The sequence below is a fragment of the Globicephala melas genome, chromosome 8 (assembly GCF_963455315.2).
Source record: "Globicephala melas chromosome 8, mGloMel1.2, whole genome shotgun sequence".
Classification (NCBI taxonomy): domain Eukaryota; kingdom Metazoa; phylum Chordata; class Mammalia; order Artiodactyla; family Delphinidae; genus Globicephala; species Globicephala melas.
The window spans coordinates 51881398-51894465 of NC_083321.1; the positions used below are offsets into that span (position 1 = coordinate 51881398).

The 13068-nt window shown below is 53.8% G+C and overlaps 1 protein-coding gene across 3 annotated transcripts in view; it reads right to left on the reverse strand.

The window, feature by feature from the left end:
• Nucleotides 1-5224: 5224 nt before the first annotated feature.
• CHRDL2 (chordin like 2) overlaps nucleotides 5225-13068 on the reverse strand; it is a 31844-nt gene continuing 24000 nt past the window's right edge. The window contains exons 8-12 of one of the 3 annotated variants that reach the window (XM_030836082.2): nucleotides 12093-12287; nucleotides 10586-10759; nucleotides 9690-9744; nucleotides 6106-6198; nucleotides 5225-5353 (exon numbers count right to left, since the gene is read on the reverse strand). In XM_030836082.2, coding sequence (XP_030691942.2) covers nucleotides 5263-5353; nucleotides 6106-6198; nucleotides 9690-9744; nucleotides 10586-10759; nucleotides 12093-12287 — 608 coding nt within the window. In that variant the 3' untranslated portion in view covers nucleotides 5225-5262. Of the gene's footprint in view, nucleotides 5354-6105; nucleotides 6199-8433; nucleotides 8530-9472; nucleotides 9606-9689; nucleotides 9745-10585; nucleotides 10760-12092; nucleotides 12288-13068 lie in introns of those variants that run through there. The other 2 variants (XM_060303698.1, XM_060303699.1) reach the window with 2 other exon arrangements.

Here is a 13068-nt window from a genome sequence, read left to right on the forward strand (position 1 = left end):
CTATAGGTCAGCAGTCAACCACATTGTACCACCATTGTCTTCATTGTCATTATTTCCCTTCCTTCCCTCCTTTCCTTCTTCAATAAGTACATATTATTAGGGCCATACTAGGGGCTGGGAATACAAAGATAACCACCATGTGGTCTCTGGCTCAAGAAGCTTACTGAGCAGTGGGAGAAAGGCTCAGGAACAGATCACTGCAGTACAAAAGGGTGAATTCAATTACAGAAGAGGGTGCAATACTGGGGCAGCAGAGGGAACCAGGGAGGGCTATTCTGAGGAGGGCTTAAAGTCTAAGCTGGACCACCATAGGCAGAAAATAGGGAAAAGCATTCTAGAAAGTGGGAACAGCATGTTTAAGGTGTGGAAGAGAGGACACTGGCTTAAGAAATGGTCTGAAGGTGTAGCAGTGGCAGCCTGGGAACAGGGATTCCTTTTGTGACCATGTGTGTGCTGTCCACCCCCTTATTTGGGGGACTGCTCCCCCAATCCAATCATATGATTCTAATACCTCCTTCCTAATCACCCAAGATGGACCAATCCAAGTCCTCCCCGAGAATCTCTCTATTGGAATTGGAAGGGAAGAACCTTTGTATCTTATCTAATTGAGAGCTATCAGGATACTGAGCAGTGCACGGTATATCTGCTTCTTGAAAGAGCTGGTTGGAAAGAAATTGCTGATAGGCAGGGAGCAACGGAGAGAGAACATCCTGATGGTGTCAGAGCCTGTGATCCAGGTGTTCCTAGAGCCCACACCCATCCCAGCTTGATCAGGTGGGGCAGCAAACCAGACCCTGGGATGCAGCTGGGAGAAGAAGTGGGGGAATTAGGGCTGAAGAGGCAGCAGGAGTCAGATCCTGAAGGGCCGCGAGAGGAAGTTTCAAGGCTATTCTGAGGGCAGAGGGAAGCCATTGAAGGAGGGGCTTAATGGAGGGGAGACAGAGTAAGATTTGCATTTTTAAAAGATCATTCTGGTTTGATAGGCAAGACTTGCTAGGAAGGGGAAAGCGTGGAGAGGAGAGGCTGGTGGCAGGGGAGCTGGCGAGAAGACAGATCTTATCCTCAGCCCGGACATCATGGGGCAGAGGGAGAGGGCAGACTTTGGGGCCAGACCCTGCAGATTCCAGTCACAGCTCCAACTCTTCATTGCTGTTTGACTTTGGGCAAGTTATGTGGGCTCTGTTTTGTGCCAGGGGTGGATAAGGTGGGGAGAGACATTAGGTGTCATGTGGTCATTCAAACAGCCTTGAGCTGGGGACCAGAGATCCAGGTCCTAACTCCCATTATAGAAGGTCTGAGATAAGCCCTGTGCACAGAAACCCACACCACCCCAACCCCTCCCAACTTCAGCCAGCCTCCTAAGGCGCTTCCTGTTCATCTTCCACGAACTGACCCTGCAGGTGAAGAAGGCAGGCAGTGGGTGTCTTCCAGGGACCAGGGTGAAGGGAAGGAGGGTGGCCGGACCTGCCCTGGAGAGAGATGCCATTGTGCCTGGTGGGGCCCCAGGCCTTCCCTCACCCCCAGGCCAGTCCCAAACCACAGGCCATGTCCTGTTTCTCAGAAATACTGCCATTTCCCAGAGCCCAGGGTTTGTTGGGGGACAGGGGGAGGTGGCTTCACAGCTGCTGGAGGAGGAAGAAAAGAAGAAGGAGGAGGAGGAGGAGGGGGAGGGGAGGGGGAGGAGGAGGGAGCCTCTCCAGGAAATCTGGAGGCCAGGTCTGGCCTCATAATAGGATGATCAAGTTTAGGGGGCAGGAAGCTACCTGGGAAGGTTGAGTGGAGCAGAGGCTGCACCTGCTCCAGCCCAGGACCTGGCCCCTCCAGTGCTCTGGGCTCCATCAGGGTGCAGAATCCCAGACCTCAGCTGGAATCCAAGCCTTCCATTTACTAATGTGTGATCTTAATTAGGTCACTTCCTCTCCCTGAGCCTTAGTTTCCTCATCTCCATAATATGGTTGACATGCCCCACCTCACTGGGTTGTTCCGGGGGTTAGACGAGACAACGGACTTGACCGTGCCTGTGGGAGGGGATGTCCCTACTTCATGCAGAGCCCAGCCTGGCCACCAAGACAGTGGATCCCACAGGACTCCCTGCTGCGGTCTCAGGGAGCCCCATCAGGGATAGAGCTGGGCAGCCCCAGGAGACCACCGCATCCCTCTCCCCCGTCCCACTCATGGGGAGACCAGCCAGGGTTATGCAGCGAGTTAGTGGCTGGGGAAGAATGGATTTTAACTTGTCCCTAAATCTTCCCTTCGTCCATCCTCACTCCTATTTCTTCTACTTTTCCCTCTCCTGTGAGGTCTCCTCATCAGCAAGACTTGCTTAAATCTCTCCCGCCTGAAAAACCCCCTTCTTCCATCTCATGTTCACTGCCAGCCGCTGCCCTGCCTCTCTCCTCTCCTTTACCACCCAAGTTCTTCAAAGGCTTGTCTGTTTCCTCACCTCCCAGACACCGCCTCAGCCCTGCACAACCTGCTCCTGCCTCCCAGCTCCCCTCACAGTGCCCATGGCCATGGTCACCAGAAGCCCCCTTTCCAGGTTTCACCTATTGGACTCTCAGCTGTGCACCCTCCTGGCTTCTCTCTCGCCTCCATGCAGTTCCTTTGCTGATGCCCCGGGGCTCTGTCCTAATGACCCTTCTCTTTTCACTCTACAGGCCAATGTCTCCCATCTCCTGGCATTAGTTACCACCTGCAGGTCAACAGCTCCCAAATCCTTGTCTCTGGCCCAGCCTCCTCTCCAGACCATAATATACCCAAAGGGCTGGGGTTCTCTCCTGAGACTCAGCTCAGCTGAAACTCCTGGGTTCTGGTCACCACGTGAGGCACCAGCTGCACCCCGACTCCCCCCTCTTCCTCAGCTCTGCCTTCTCTCCCACCCCCGTCGCCTCTCTCCTGCCCAGGCGTTGTCATCCCTTCCACGGATCCCACAGCAGCCCCCTACCTGGTCTCCACCTCTCTCCTCCACACCGTGCTTCACCCAGCAGGCAGGGCCAGCTTTCTAAACCACAAATCTGACCAAAGCACTGAAACCCTTCCAGGACTCTCTGCTGCCCTCAGGATGACGCCAAAGTTTCTCGGCCGGGCATTCAGCCTCACCTCCCTCTGCTCTTTGCCTCACATTTTATTATCCAGCAACAGTGAGCTGTTTGTGGTTCTCCTTGTAAGATGCTGTTTTTCTTCTTCCATGAAGCTGTCTCTTCCTGTACCACTGTCCCACCCGCCTCTCCCTGCCTCCACCTTTTCTTCTAACTCCTGCTCATCCCTCAGAGCTAGCTGAAGTGTCCTCCATCTGGGCAGGGGCTGTGGTCCCCACAGCCCTGCTGTCACAGCCCTTGTACTCATGGTGTTGTGAGGCCTCATCTCCTGCTCAAGATTTTGGCTCCCTAGGGACAGGCAGGGCTGTATTGGTTCCTTACACTGTGTCAGTCATCTAGCACAAGGCCTAGGCCAGTGGAGATCAGAAAGTGTCTTATGAATGAATACAGGGAAGGAGAAGACAACTCAGAGTGATGTAGAGCCCTGGGAGAGCTGCTTAGAGATTCCCAAGGCAGGCCTTATGTTGACACACTCAGAAAAGTCTGGACCAAAGTCCGGAGGTGCTGATGGGCTGAACATGCTCCCATGGTGGGAAAGATCTGGGGTGAATGTCACAGGCTTCGGATAAGTCCATCAGAGAAACCAGGAAGGCAGTTGGTCTGCAACACTAGGAAAAGTATACAGGGAAGTCATTCCTGTCCTGAGGCCCCGGAGATGCCTCTGATTACAGAGCCTTGCCTTCAACCCCATTCTCCAGCCGAGGGGAGGGGCCCCTGTGCAGGAGCAGGGGTGGGGGTGGCGTGGCAGGAAAAGCCCCGCTGAGCAGGAGACATCTGAGCTAGGTTGAAGGATGACCAGTTCATGGTGTGAATGGCTGGCTCCTATGCTTTAAATGCAGGAGGCTCAGAAGCCACGCCTGGACTTCCAAGTTAACCCCACGTGGGGATCAAACAAGGCCAGAATGGCGAGTCTTCTCCAGGAGGGCCAGGCAGAGGCTGTGAGGAGCTGGATGTCCTTTGACTCAGAGGATGAGGGGGAGGTTGCAACCATGTTCCTCAAACCCCAGACTCTCGATCCAGCCCCCCTGGGAGCTGGCAGTGGGAGTTTGGGGAGGGTGATACCCGTCCCTGCTCAGTAAGGGCAGCACTGGGAGGCTGCTTAGACGACTTCCCAGACCTCAGACGCCCAGGTATAAGACCAGGGCTCGGAGCAGAGCCCTCTAAGTGGCTGCAGGTGGCAGAATCCCACCAAAAGGCCACTTGACACTGTCTCTCCACGGCTTCCGATCAGGCTTGGGGTGGGAGTGGGCCTGGCCGTGGGATGAGAGCACAGGTCTAGGAGTCAGTAGGTCTGAATTCTGGTTCTGGCTTCACCACTCATCACCGTGAGGCTTTGGGGAAGACAGCGGCCGATCCTGAACCTCTGTTCTCTCCTCTCTAAAATGGGGGTAATTCCTGTACTAGTTCACCTCAAGTAGAATCACGGGCATTAAAACATCTTTGATACGGCGAGGAACTGTACACGCGGGCAGGATCAATGACTGATGTTGTCTTTAATTGTAACCGTTAGGCTTTCTTCCCAGACCGTGGTGCCAGGGTTGGCAATCTGACTGCCAAGTCTTGGAAATCCTCTGAGGTGAGAATGTTTGGGTTTATAACATTGGTCACGGTGGAACAGGGACGAGTGCTAGCTTGGAGCAAGAGACCGGGCATCCAGTTCCAAATCTGCTACCACCCTGCTCTGTGGCTTCAGGCAAATGACTGCTCCTCCCTAAACTCAGCGACCTCATTGTAAAGTGTAGCTGACAATGGTAAGGATCTCTGGAATATCTGCTGGGAAAGCACTTTGAGGCTCCATGCACCCCGCTCCTCTGGCTAACTCCAGTCAGTCCCCTTTCCTAGGCTCACTGCCAAAGAGCTATGGGAGGGGGATGGCCCACAAAAGCAGGAGGCGCTGTAGTTGGGGGCTGGGCACAGAGGCAGCACAGAGCAGGGGAGAGGCCACGATGGCAGACGAGGGTCTGGGTCAGAAGGCTGGGGGAACTAGCCCCGGCTCTCATAACAGCTCACCGTGAGGACGCGGGCCAGTCTCTGCCTGTCTGCAGTCACTGTGAGAACACGTGGAGACTGGATATGGACTCAGCAGGCAGGGTTGAGGGGTGATGCAACTTCTTATTTATTAATATATAACAACAAAAATAATAGAGCTCACATCTGCAGCTGTTCAGGTCTGTGTTACAAGGTCTTGGTCACTTTGTCTGGACTGGCCGTGACCTTCAGCTCCGGGGTCTGGGCTAGGAAGACGTTCCAGTGACCTGCATGGAGAAAAGAGGAAGAGTCGCGTGTGTGTGTGGGGGTGTGTGCTGTATGTGTGTGTGCAGGGGTGTGTGTGTGTGTTGTGTGTGTGTGTGTGTGTGGTGTGTGCGTGTGCATGCATGTGCACAACAGAGACAGGGAGACTGGGGTGGGGCAAACTTAGGACAACGAGGACTGAGTAGCCTGGGTTTGGAGCCCACAGGGAGGAGGGAGGTGGGGAGCCCATCACACCCCAAATCCCAGAGGGTTCTGACACATGACCCCGCCTCAAACAACCAACATGTGTGGGCCGGGCTGGTATCCTGACTCTTGCTGGTGACCCTCCCATCTGTGACTTCCTCTCCCCCACCTGAAGACCCACCTGGGTCCCTCTTCCTCGGGGGAGTGTAGAGCAACTTAAGGGCATCAGAAGGAACGTGGTTAGAAGGTTTCAGTGGGAAAAGTTCCAGTGGAGAGAAACGAAGCAGCACCAGGACTTAGGGGCTCAGAGCCCCACCTCTGACAGCCCCGTCTCCCTCACCCCCAAGACCAAATCCAGCTGGCTCTGCTTTACCTTCCCGCTCCCAAGCTCCCGGGCGTCTGAGTTAGGAAATCTCTGGCCCAGACGCCCACTGGATTCCTGTGCCGGGAACTGACGTCTGTGGCTGACAGCCGCCCTCCTCCCGGCACCAGCAGCCTGGAACTCCCCAGGAGGCCCCAGCTTCTAGCCCGGCTCTCTTCCCAGGCCCCAGTCCTCAGCCCAGGGTCCCACCTTTGTGGGTGCCAGTGAGCAACCGGAAGTTCTGTGCCTCTTTCTGGAAGTCTTGCTTCCTGACTTTCTTGATCTGAATCAAGTGGAAGATTCCTGAGGGCAGAGACAAGGGTGTGAGCAGGAAAGGCAGGGTGTGTGGTCAGTGAAACAGGGTGACTTAGACCTGGGACAGACCCCGTCACCTCCCTCCCCTCCCCCTTTCTGACCAGCCACCAAATCCTGTGGACTAAATTCCCTAAATATTTTGAATCTGTTCTCCTATCCCCACTGTCACCCTTCCCATTCAGGCCCCATCATGCCTTGCCTGGGTCACTGCACTAGACTTCTGACCCCTTTAACCCCGACTCTAACCTATGATCCTGGCTGTGGTCATTGGAAAATATGCATGTTACCCCATCATTCCCCTTCCGTGACCCTGCTCCTGTCACTGTCACCTTCCTGCTCTCACACCACTCACCTGTCCACAATGCAGAGAGGGGGAATGCAGGAGGGAGGGAGGAAAGAAGGAAGAAAAGCTGCCAGGCCTGTAGGGCCTGGTCAAGCTTTTATCTGGACATAGAACGTATGATAAAAATCAATAGGTGATTTGCTTCAGACACCCAAGCACTACAGGTGTCAGGGTTGTAGTTTCCCTTTCGGCTCAAGGCTCAGTTTACCCCATCCCTCTGAGTGGCCCTGCCTGTGCTACAGTCCTAATCAGCTACTTGAGGTCCCTGAGGGGGCCAAGGCTTTACATATGCTGCCCCCTCTGCTGAAACACCTGCTCCTATTGCCACAGGTGAACTCCTACTCATCCTCCCAGCCTCACCTGGGAAGTCTTCCTCAATTCTCCCTCTTCCCCCAAATAGTTATAATTCCCTCCTTGGGTTACCCACAGCTCTTGGCTTCTGTTTGTGATTGTTCCTATTTCTAATGTGCTATCATTGTGTCTGCTCTTGCCTCCCTTACCAGACTGGGAACTTGGGGAGGGTGTTCCTCTTGGGTTCCCTGCACCCGGCCCACATTAGGCATGCTGAATGAATGAATCCATGGGTGGATGGATGGATGGAAAAGCAAATATATGTGTACCCTGTGTAGGCCAGGCCTTGAGGGGGAATGAGGTACTAGCTGTGTCTCCTGATGTTTGCATCCCCTGGGGAGCACAGGCACCACACATGGCACTGAGGCCCTGAGCACATGGGCTCTGATGTCGTGCCGGCTGTTACCACCGGGGGCTGTGGCCAGAAAGAACAGATGTGACAGCAAGACCTCTGGTAGGCCAGCACCGCCCTCAAGAAAACCAAGAACCGGCCTTACTTATGGGAATCCAAGTGGGATCCCACCGAGGGGAAGAGACAGCACGGGTCCCGGGACTGAGGTCCAGGAAGCTGGGAATGCCCAGCACTGTCTTCAGGCCCCCCGGTCCAGATGCCAAGGACCAGAATAGGGAGAGACTTGCTCCAGAGGCCCAGGTCACATCACACGCATGAGATGGGGACAGGTCCTGGTGCTCCAGGCCTGCCGCTGCACAAACCCCCAAACACAAATTGGAGAGGTAACGGGGCTGAGGGCAGGTCCCCACGCTGTTGCCTATAAAGCGTGAGTGAAAGGTCTGAGATCTGGGGCCTGGAATCAAGAGCTTGCCTGAGGGTCATGGTTGTGCCTCTGGCTCTCTGAAGGGCGCGCCAGGCCTGAGAGTGGCTGGGCTCCGTGTGTCCCGGGCAGAGGTGGCAGTGGTGGGCGAGTTCCAAGAGATAGGACAGGCTTAGCTTAGTGTGAAGAACCCTCTCTGGGTAAAGCCATGCCCAGAATGGCAAGTGAACCACCTGTCTGGAGGTGGGGAGGGGGTGTGTGCAGTCAGGGGCTAGAGACCATCAGGGAGGCTGCAGGGGGACTTCCTTCCTGGGGCGGGGGGAGGAATGGAGACCCCTGAGGTCCCTTCTACTCTGAAATTCTAGACTCTAAAAAGCCCTTTAACCCTACGCCAGCTCTCTGCTCAGACTCTGGACCTGGGGCTGGTCCCACTGTGGTGTGGCCTCAGCCCAGCTTTCAGCATCCACCTGCTCACTTTGTGTCCAGGCCAATTGCCCTCTTCCTCTCCTGGCCCCCAAGGCCTGCTGTTTCTACTTGTCTGGGTGAGGAGACAGGAAAGGTTTCCCACTGACGATCAGACCTTGGGAGAGTTTGTTCTGACTTTCACAGTCTGGGACAGGGAGGTAACAGACACGGAGGCTGATGGGGCATTTCAGACACCCAGAGGCTCAGGAGATAGGGGGGCGGGGGTGGGGGAAGGTTTGTTAGTGACAGGATGGCAGGGCCTGGCATTGTGAAGTTGAAGAGTTCTCCCCACCTTGTTCCTTTTTGTTGGGCCGCCTGGTAATGAGATTTTGCCTTGAGCTATCATGCCTCCTTCTCTGCCATCCTGGGCCTTCCTTAGGCCCTTCCCTAAAAGCATAAGGTCACCTTTGTGGAGGCGGCACTGGGGACAGTAAGACCTGGGTTTGAATCTTTGCTTTACTGTTTAAACTGTGTGGTTTTGAGCAAATCATTTTACCTCTCAGACTCAGTTTTCTTATCTGCAAAATGGGGCATTAATACATACCCTTCAGCTTTCTTATATGTGGGTGAATTGAAGCACATTATATATAGTACCTGCTAAATGCCAATCACAGAGCACCAGGCATGTAAACATGGGCTCTGGCACCAGAGTTTGAGGCTGTCACTGTCAGCCTGCCTGTAGTGTGCCCCTCTTGCCTTTCTAAATCCTGTCCAGCTCAGGCCCATCCTCCACAAAGCCTTCCCTGACCAGCTCAGCTCCCAGGGAGCTCCTCCTGCACCCAGGGCACAGAGCCATGGGGTCCTGAGGACAGAGCCTGGGCCTGTTACTCTCTGTGGTCACAGAGGGGTGGGAGGAGGCCCATCGTAAACATGCAGCCCCACCTGTCCAGGGAGAGATAGAATCTCAAGGCTCAAAACAATCACGAAGGTTACTGAACTGAACTCCTCAGCCAGTGGCCAAATCCCCACCCAGCCCTTGCCTGCACACTTGCGTGAATGGAACTTGTTCCCTCCCTTCCACTGCAGGAAGGCTTTACGCTTGAGAAGGTGCTTCCTCTCATAAACTGAAACCTGCCTCTCTGCAATTCTAACCAACTGATGGGGCGGGATAAGAAGGAGGCTGACATTTTTAGCACTTACTATAGGTCAGGGGTGGTACCTATATTCTTTCATTTAATCCTCCAAAACCCCTTCTCCCCCATTAACAGAAGAGAAATCTGAGGCCCAGAGAGGTCAAGTGATTGCCCAAGGCCACACAGCTAAGAAATGGCAGAGCCGGGATTCAAACCCAGGTCTGTGTGATTCCAAAGCCCCCGCTTGTTGTTCTGACCCTTGTGGTCACTGAGAACACAACTGCTCCCTTTGCCTGGGGCAGTCCTTCAGAGCCATGAAGCCAGCGGTCCTGTCCCCCTGAGTCTTCTCTTCTCCAGGCTGAACAGCTCCGCTTTCTTCGTCCATTCCTCCTACGACAGGGGGCAGAGTAGAGCAGGGAAAGAGCCGCATCTGACGTCACAAGACCTGGGCTCTAGCTCCCGTCCTCCACTTACTGGCTGTGTGGCCTTGGGCCAGGTACTTCACCTCTCTGAGCCTCAGTTTCCTCATCTGTAAAATGGGGATAATAATACCTAACTCTCAGGATCGTTGAGGATCAAATGAGATAATGAACGTGAAAGCACTTTGTAAACTCCAAAGTGCGTCACACATTGGTTGTTATTATCATCGTCATCATTCTTATTATCATCCCCTCTCTCATCCCCCACATCTCCCCCACCTCCCCACTGCCAGCCAAACACATCAATAAATTGACCGTACAGCTAATTTCCACTTAAAGGCTTTAATTTGTTTTACTCTATCCAGGGGATTTATGTTTTACAAGAAGAGCCCCAAAACTGAACTCTCGGCAATTCCCTATCAATGAAAACTCCTGACCTTCAGTTGGTGATAGGAGCAGCCTGCTGAACAGGGTGAGTTTCTACAGAACGAGAAACATATTCTGATGTCGACTTACCTTGGAGGGATAGAATCCACCTTATAGAAAGGGCTGAATGAGACTAGCCTTGAGGATTTGAGGAGGCTGTGAGGGCCCTCCTGCCTGAAAAGATCTCTCCTCCCAGTCTGCTGAAATTCTACCAATAGACAGCTCTTTGTTTTATCAGGGTAGGCATTACTCTGTCCTGGCTCCTCACAAAGTGTAAAAACCCCTTTCCCCCAGGAGAGGGAGCACTTCAAGGCCCTGGCATTTCAGAGTGGGTGAGCTTATCAGAATTGTCAGATAGAATCAGTCTCCCTCTATCTCGGAATCTGGGACTCAAAGCTGGAAGGTGGCCCAAGGCAGGTCTTCCTGGGCCAGAGGCACTTGATCAACAAAACTCCCTTACCACCCTTGGTGGGTCTGGAGCAAAGGAAGGGGGACAGGCCAGAGTGGGAGTGGGCCCCTGCTCACCTTCTACCAGCTTCCAGAGGTAGATCTCCACCTGTTCAGAAGCCTCACGCTCGAGGGCCAGGCGACGCAGGTTGTCCGGGCTTGGGGATACTGATGTGTGGACAAGGACCCGGCCTGGCGCCTTCGGACACTTGGTGGCACTGATCTCACTGTGGCCAGGGTCTGCCTTGTCCTCTGGGAGAGACAAGGAACTCGTGAACACTCTGTCTCCCCACCCCTGGTAGCCCAGGAAGAGGGGCCACTGGTCTGACATCTCCCTCAGGGTCAATAGGGCCCTTGGGAAAGTTCTGGTGTCCCTGGGAAGAGAAGGAGGTCTCTGGGGAAGAGAGAAGGGGCCTCTCCCCCATTCACCTCCCATTGATTAGCATGTCAGGAAACTTCTCACCCTTCAGGGCCCAGCTCACCTTCCACCTCTTCCAGGCAGCCCACCTGGAACAGCTCAGCGCACCATTTCCTCCCACCCATAGCTTGTAAAACCCTTCTTGCTTATGCCTCTCCCTCAGGCCCTTAATCCCACACTGCCTTGAATTGCCTTGTAATTGTTTCACTTGGGTGTGTTTTCTCTCTAAAATAAACCCACAGGGTGAAGGGCAGGAATCATGTTCTCCAAGTCTTTTGAGTGACTCATACCACCCAGCACAGGCTCACACTGAACACACGTAGAATGAAAGGTTTGGGAGGGATTGAGGTGACAATGGCAGTAATGATGATGAGTGTGATACAGGACAGGTTCTAGGAGGAGTTCCAGTTCCAGCTCCACTGCTCTTTTGCTGTGTGACTTAGGAAGTTCCCTTCCCTTCTCTGGGTCTCAGTTTTCCCATATGTTGATGAGGATTGAAGGAAGACAGCAGTGGTCAAGAGCATGGTCTTTGTGGGAATTCCCTGGTGGTCCAGTGGTTAGGATTCCGCGCTTTCACTGCTGTGGGCCTGGGATCCGATCCCTGGTCAGGGAACTAAGATCCTGCAAGCCGCGCTGCGCAGCCAAAATAAATAAATAAGTAAATAAAAAGAGGGCCGACAGGGTTCATATCCCAGCTCTGTCACTTACAGCTTTGGGACCTGGGACAAGGTATTTATCTTCTCATTCTGTAAAATGGAGATAAAGATGCCTGCCTTGTCCGTTTTGGTGAGGATTACATGAATTCAGCCAAAATACCTACCCGGCACATGATAAGTGCTCAATAAATGTTGGCCATTCCTCTTAAAAGTCCTAATAGCCTAAGATTTTATGACTTCACAGAATCCAGGACATTATTTGATTCTATGTATGTCTAAAAGTCTCTGAATCTGTAACAGTAGATGGTTCCATAAGTCTAATATTTTATGAGTTGGGCATTTTTCACTGCTGTGCTTCTAACGTTCTGTGCATGTAATAACCCCTACACCCCCTGGCTCTGAGGCCATGCCCCATCCATGTCAGAGATGTTCCAAGTGTCTGTGCTCTGGGGAGAGAGACCCATGGCTCACTCTGGCCAGTGCCCGCCCTGCCCCCAGGCCCTCTTTGTACCTGGACAAATCTTGCAGCACTTCCCAGCCACTTTCTTGGGCTGACGGCAGGGGTACTCAGTGGGGCAGGTCACCCGCTGGCAGTCCTGGCGGCCGTCCTGACAGGTGCACAGGATGCAGGGCAGGGGTCCAAAGGAGCGGAAGGCTGGGTGCCACACCTCCCCATGGGAGTACGTCTTCCCGCCATGCACACAGGCTGGGAGGGCAGGAAGGGAGGAGGGTCAGTGCCTCGGACTCGGGTCAGAGTCCAATGATGGCTGGGAGTAGGTCCTTGGGGCGCCCCTGCTCCACCAGTCTGGCCCAGCCACACTGCCTGCAAAGTGGAGGCCAGGGAGTAAACCAGTCCTCTGTCCCTGACATCCCCCATCTCAGCACTCAGGGCCGAGATGGGCCACTAAGTTCTTGCCAAAGATGGAGAGTCCTCCCCTGCACTTCACAGGCACCTCCAGTGGGGCATGGGGAGGGATGGCCTGACAGTAGGAGACCTGTGGTCAAGTGCTGTCACTACCTGGCCATGTGAGCTCTGTCAGGTCCCTTCTCCTGTCTCAACCTCAGTGTCCCATCTGTACAGTGAGGGGCTGGACGGATGCCTCTGCAACCCCTCCCACTCCACCAATCAGGGTGCCCTGCAGTGAGGCCTCTTTCCTCACCCTCTGCTGCCACAATTGTCCCCTTAGCCTCCTTCCCTGATTCATCCCAACCATCCTCCTGCAGCCCAGCTCTGTGTCCTCCTTCCTTCATCAAAAACTTTCCCTCAAAACAAACAAACAAACAAACAAACAAACAAACAAAAAAAACTTTCCCTCACCACTTCCTTATCTTATAATAATTAATGTACATGTCTGTCTGCCCTATTAGTCTAGGAGCTCCTGGAGGACAGGGACCATTTTCATCTGTCTGTTCTGTGTCCCTCAATTCCCAGCAAAGACGTGGCAGATGCTAAAAAAAATATTGTTGTATGGCCCGTAGTCCTGGTT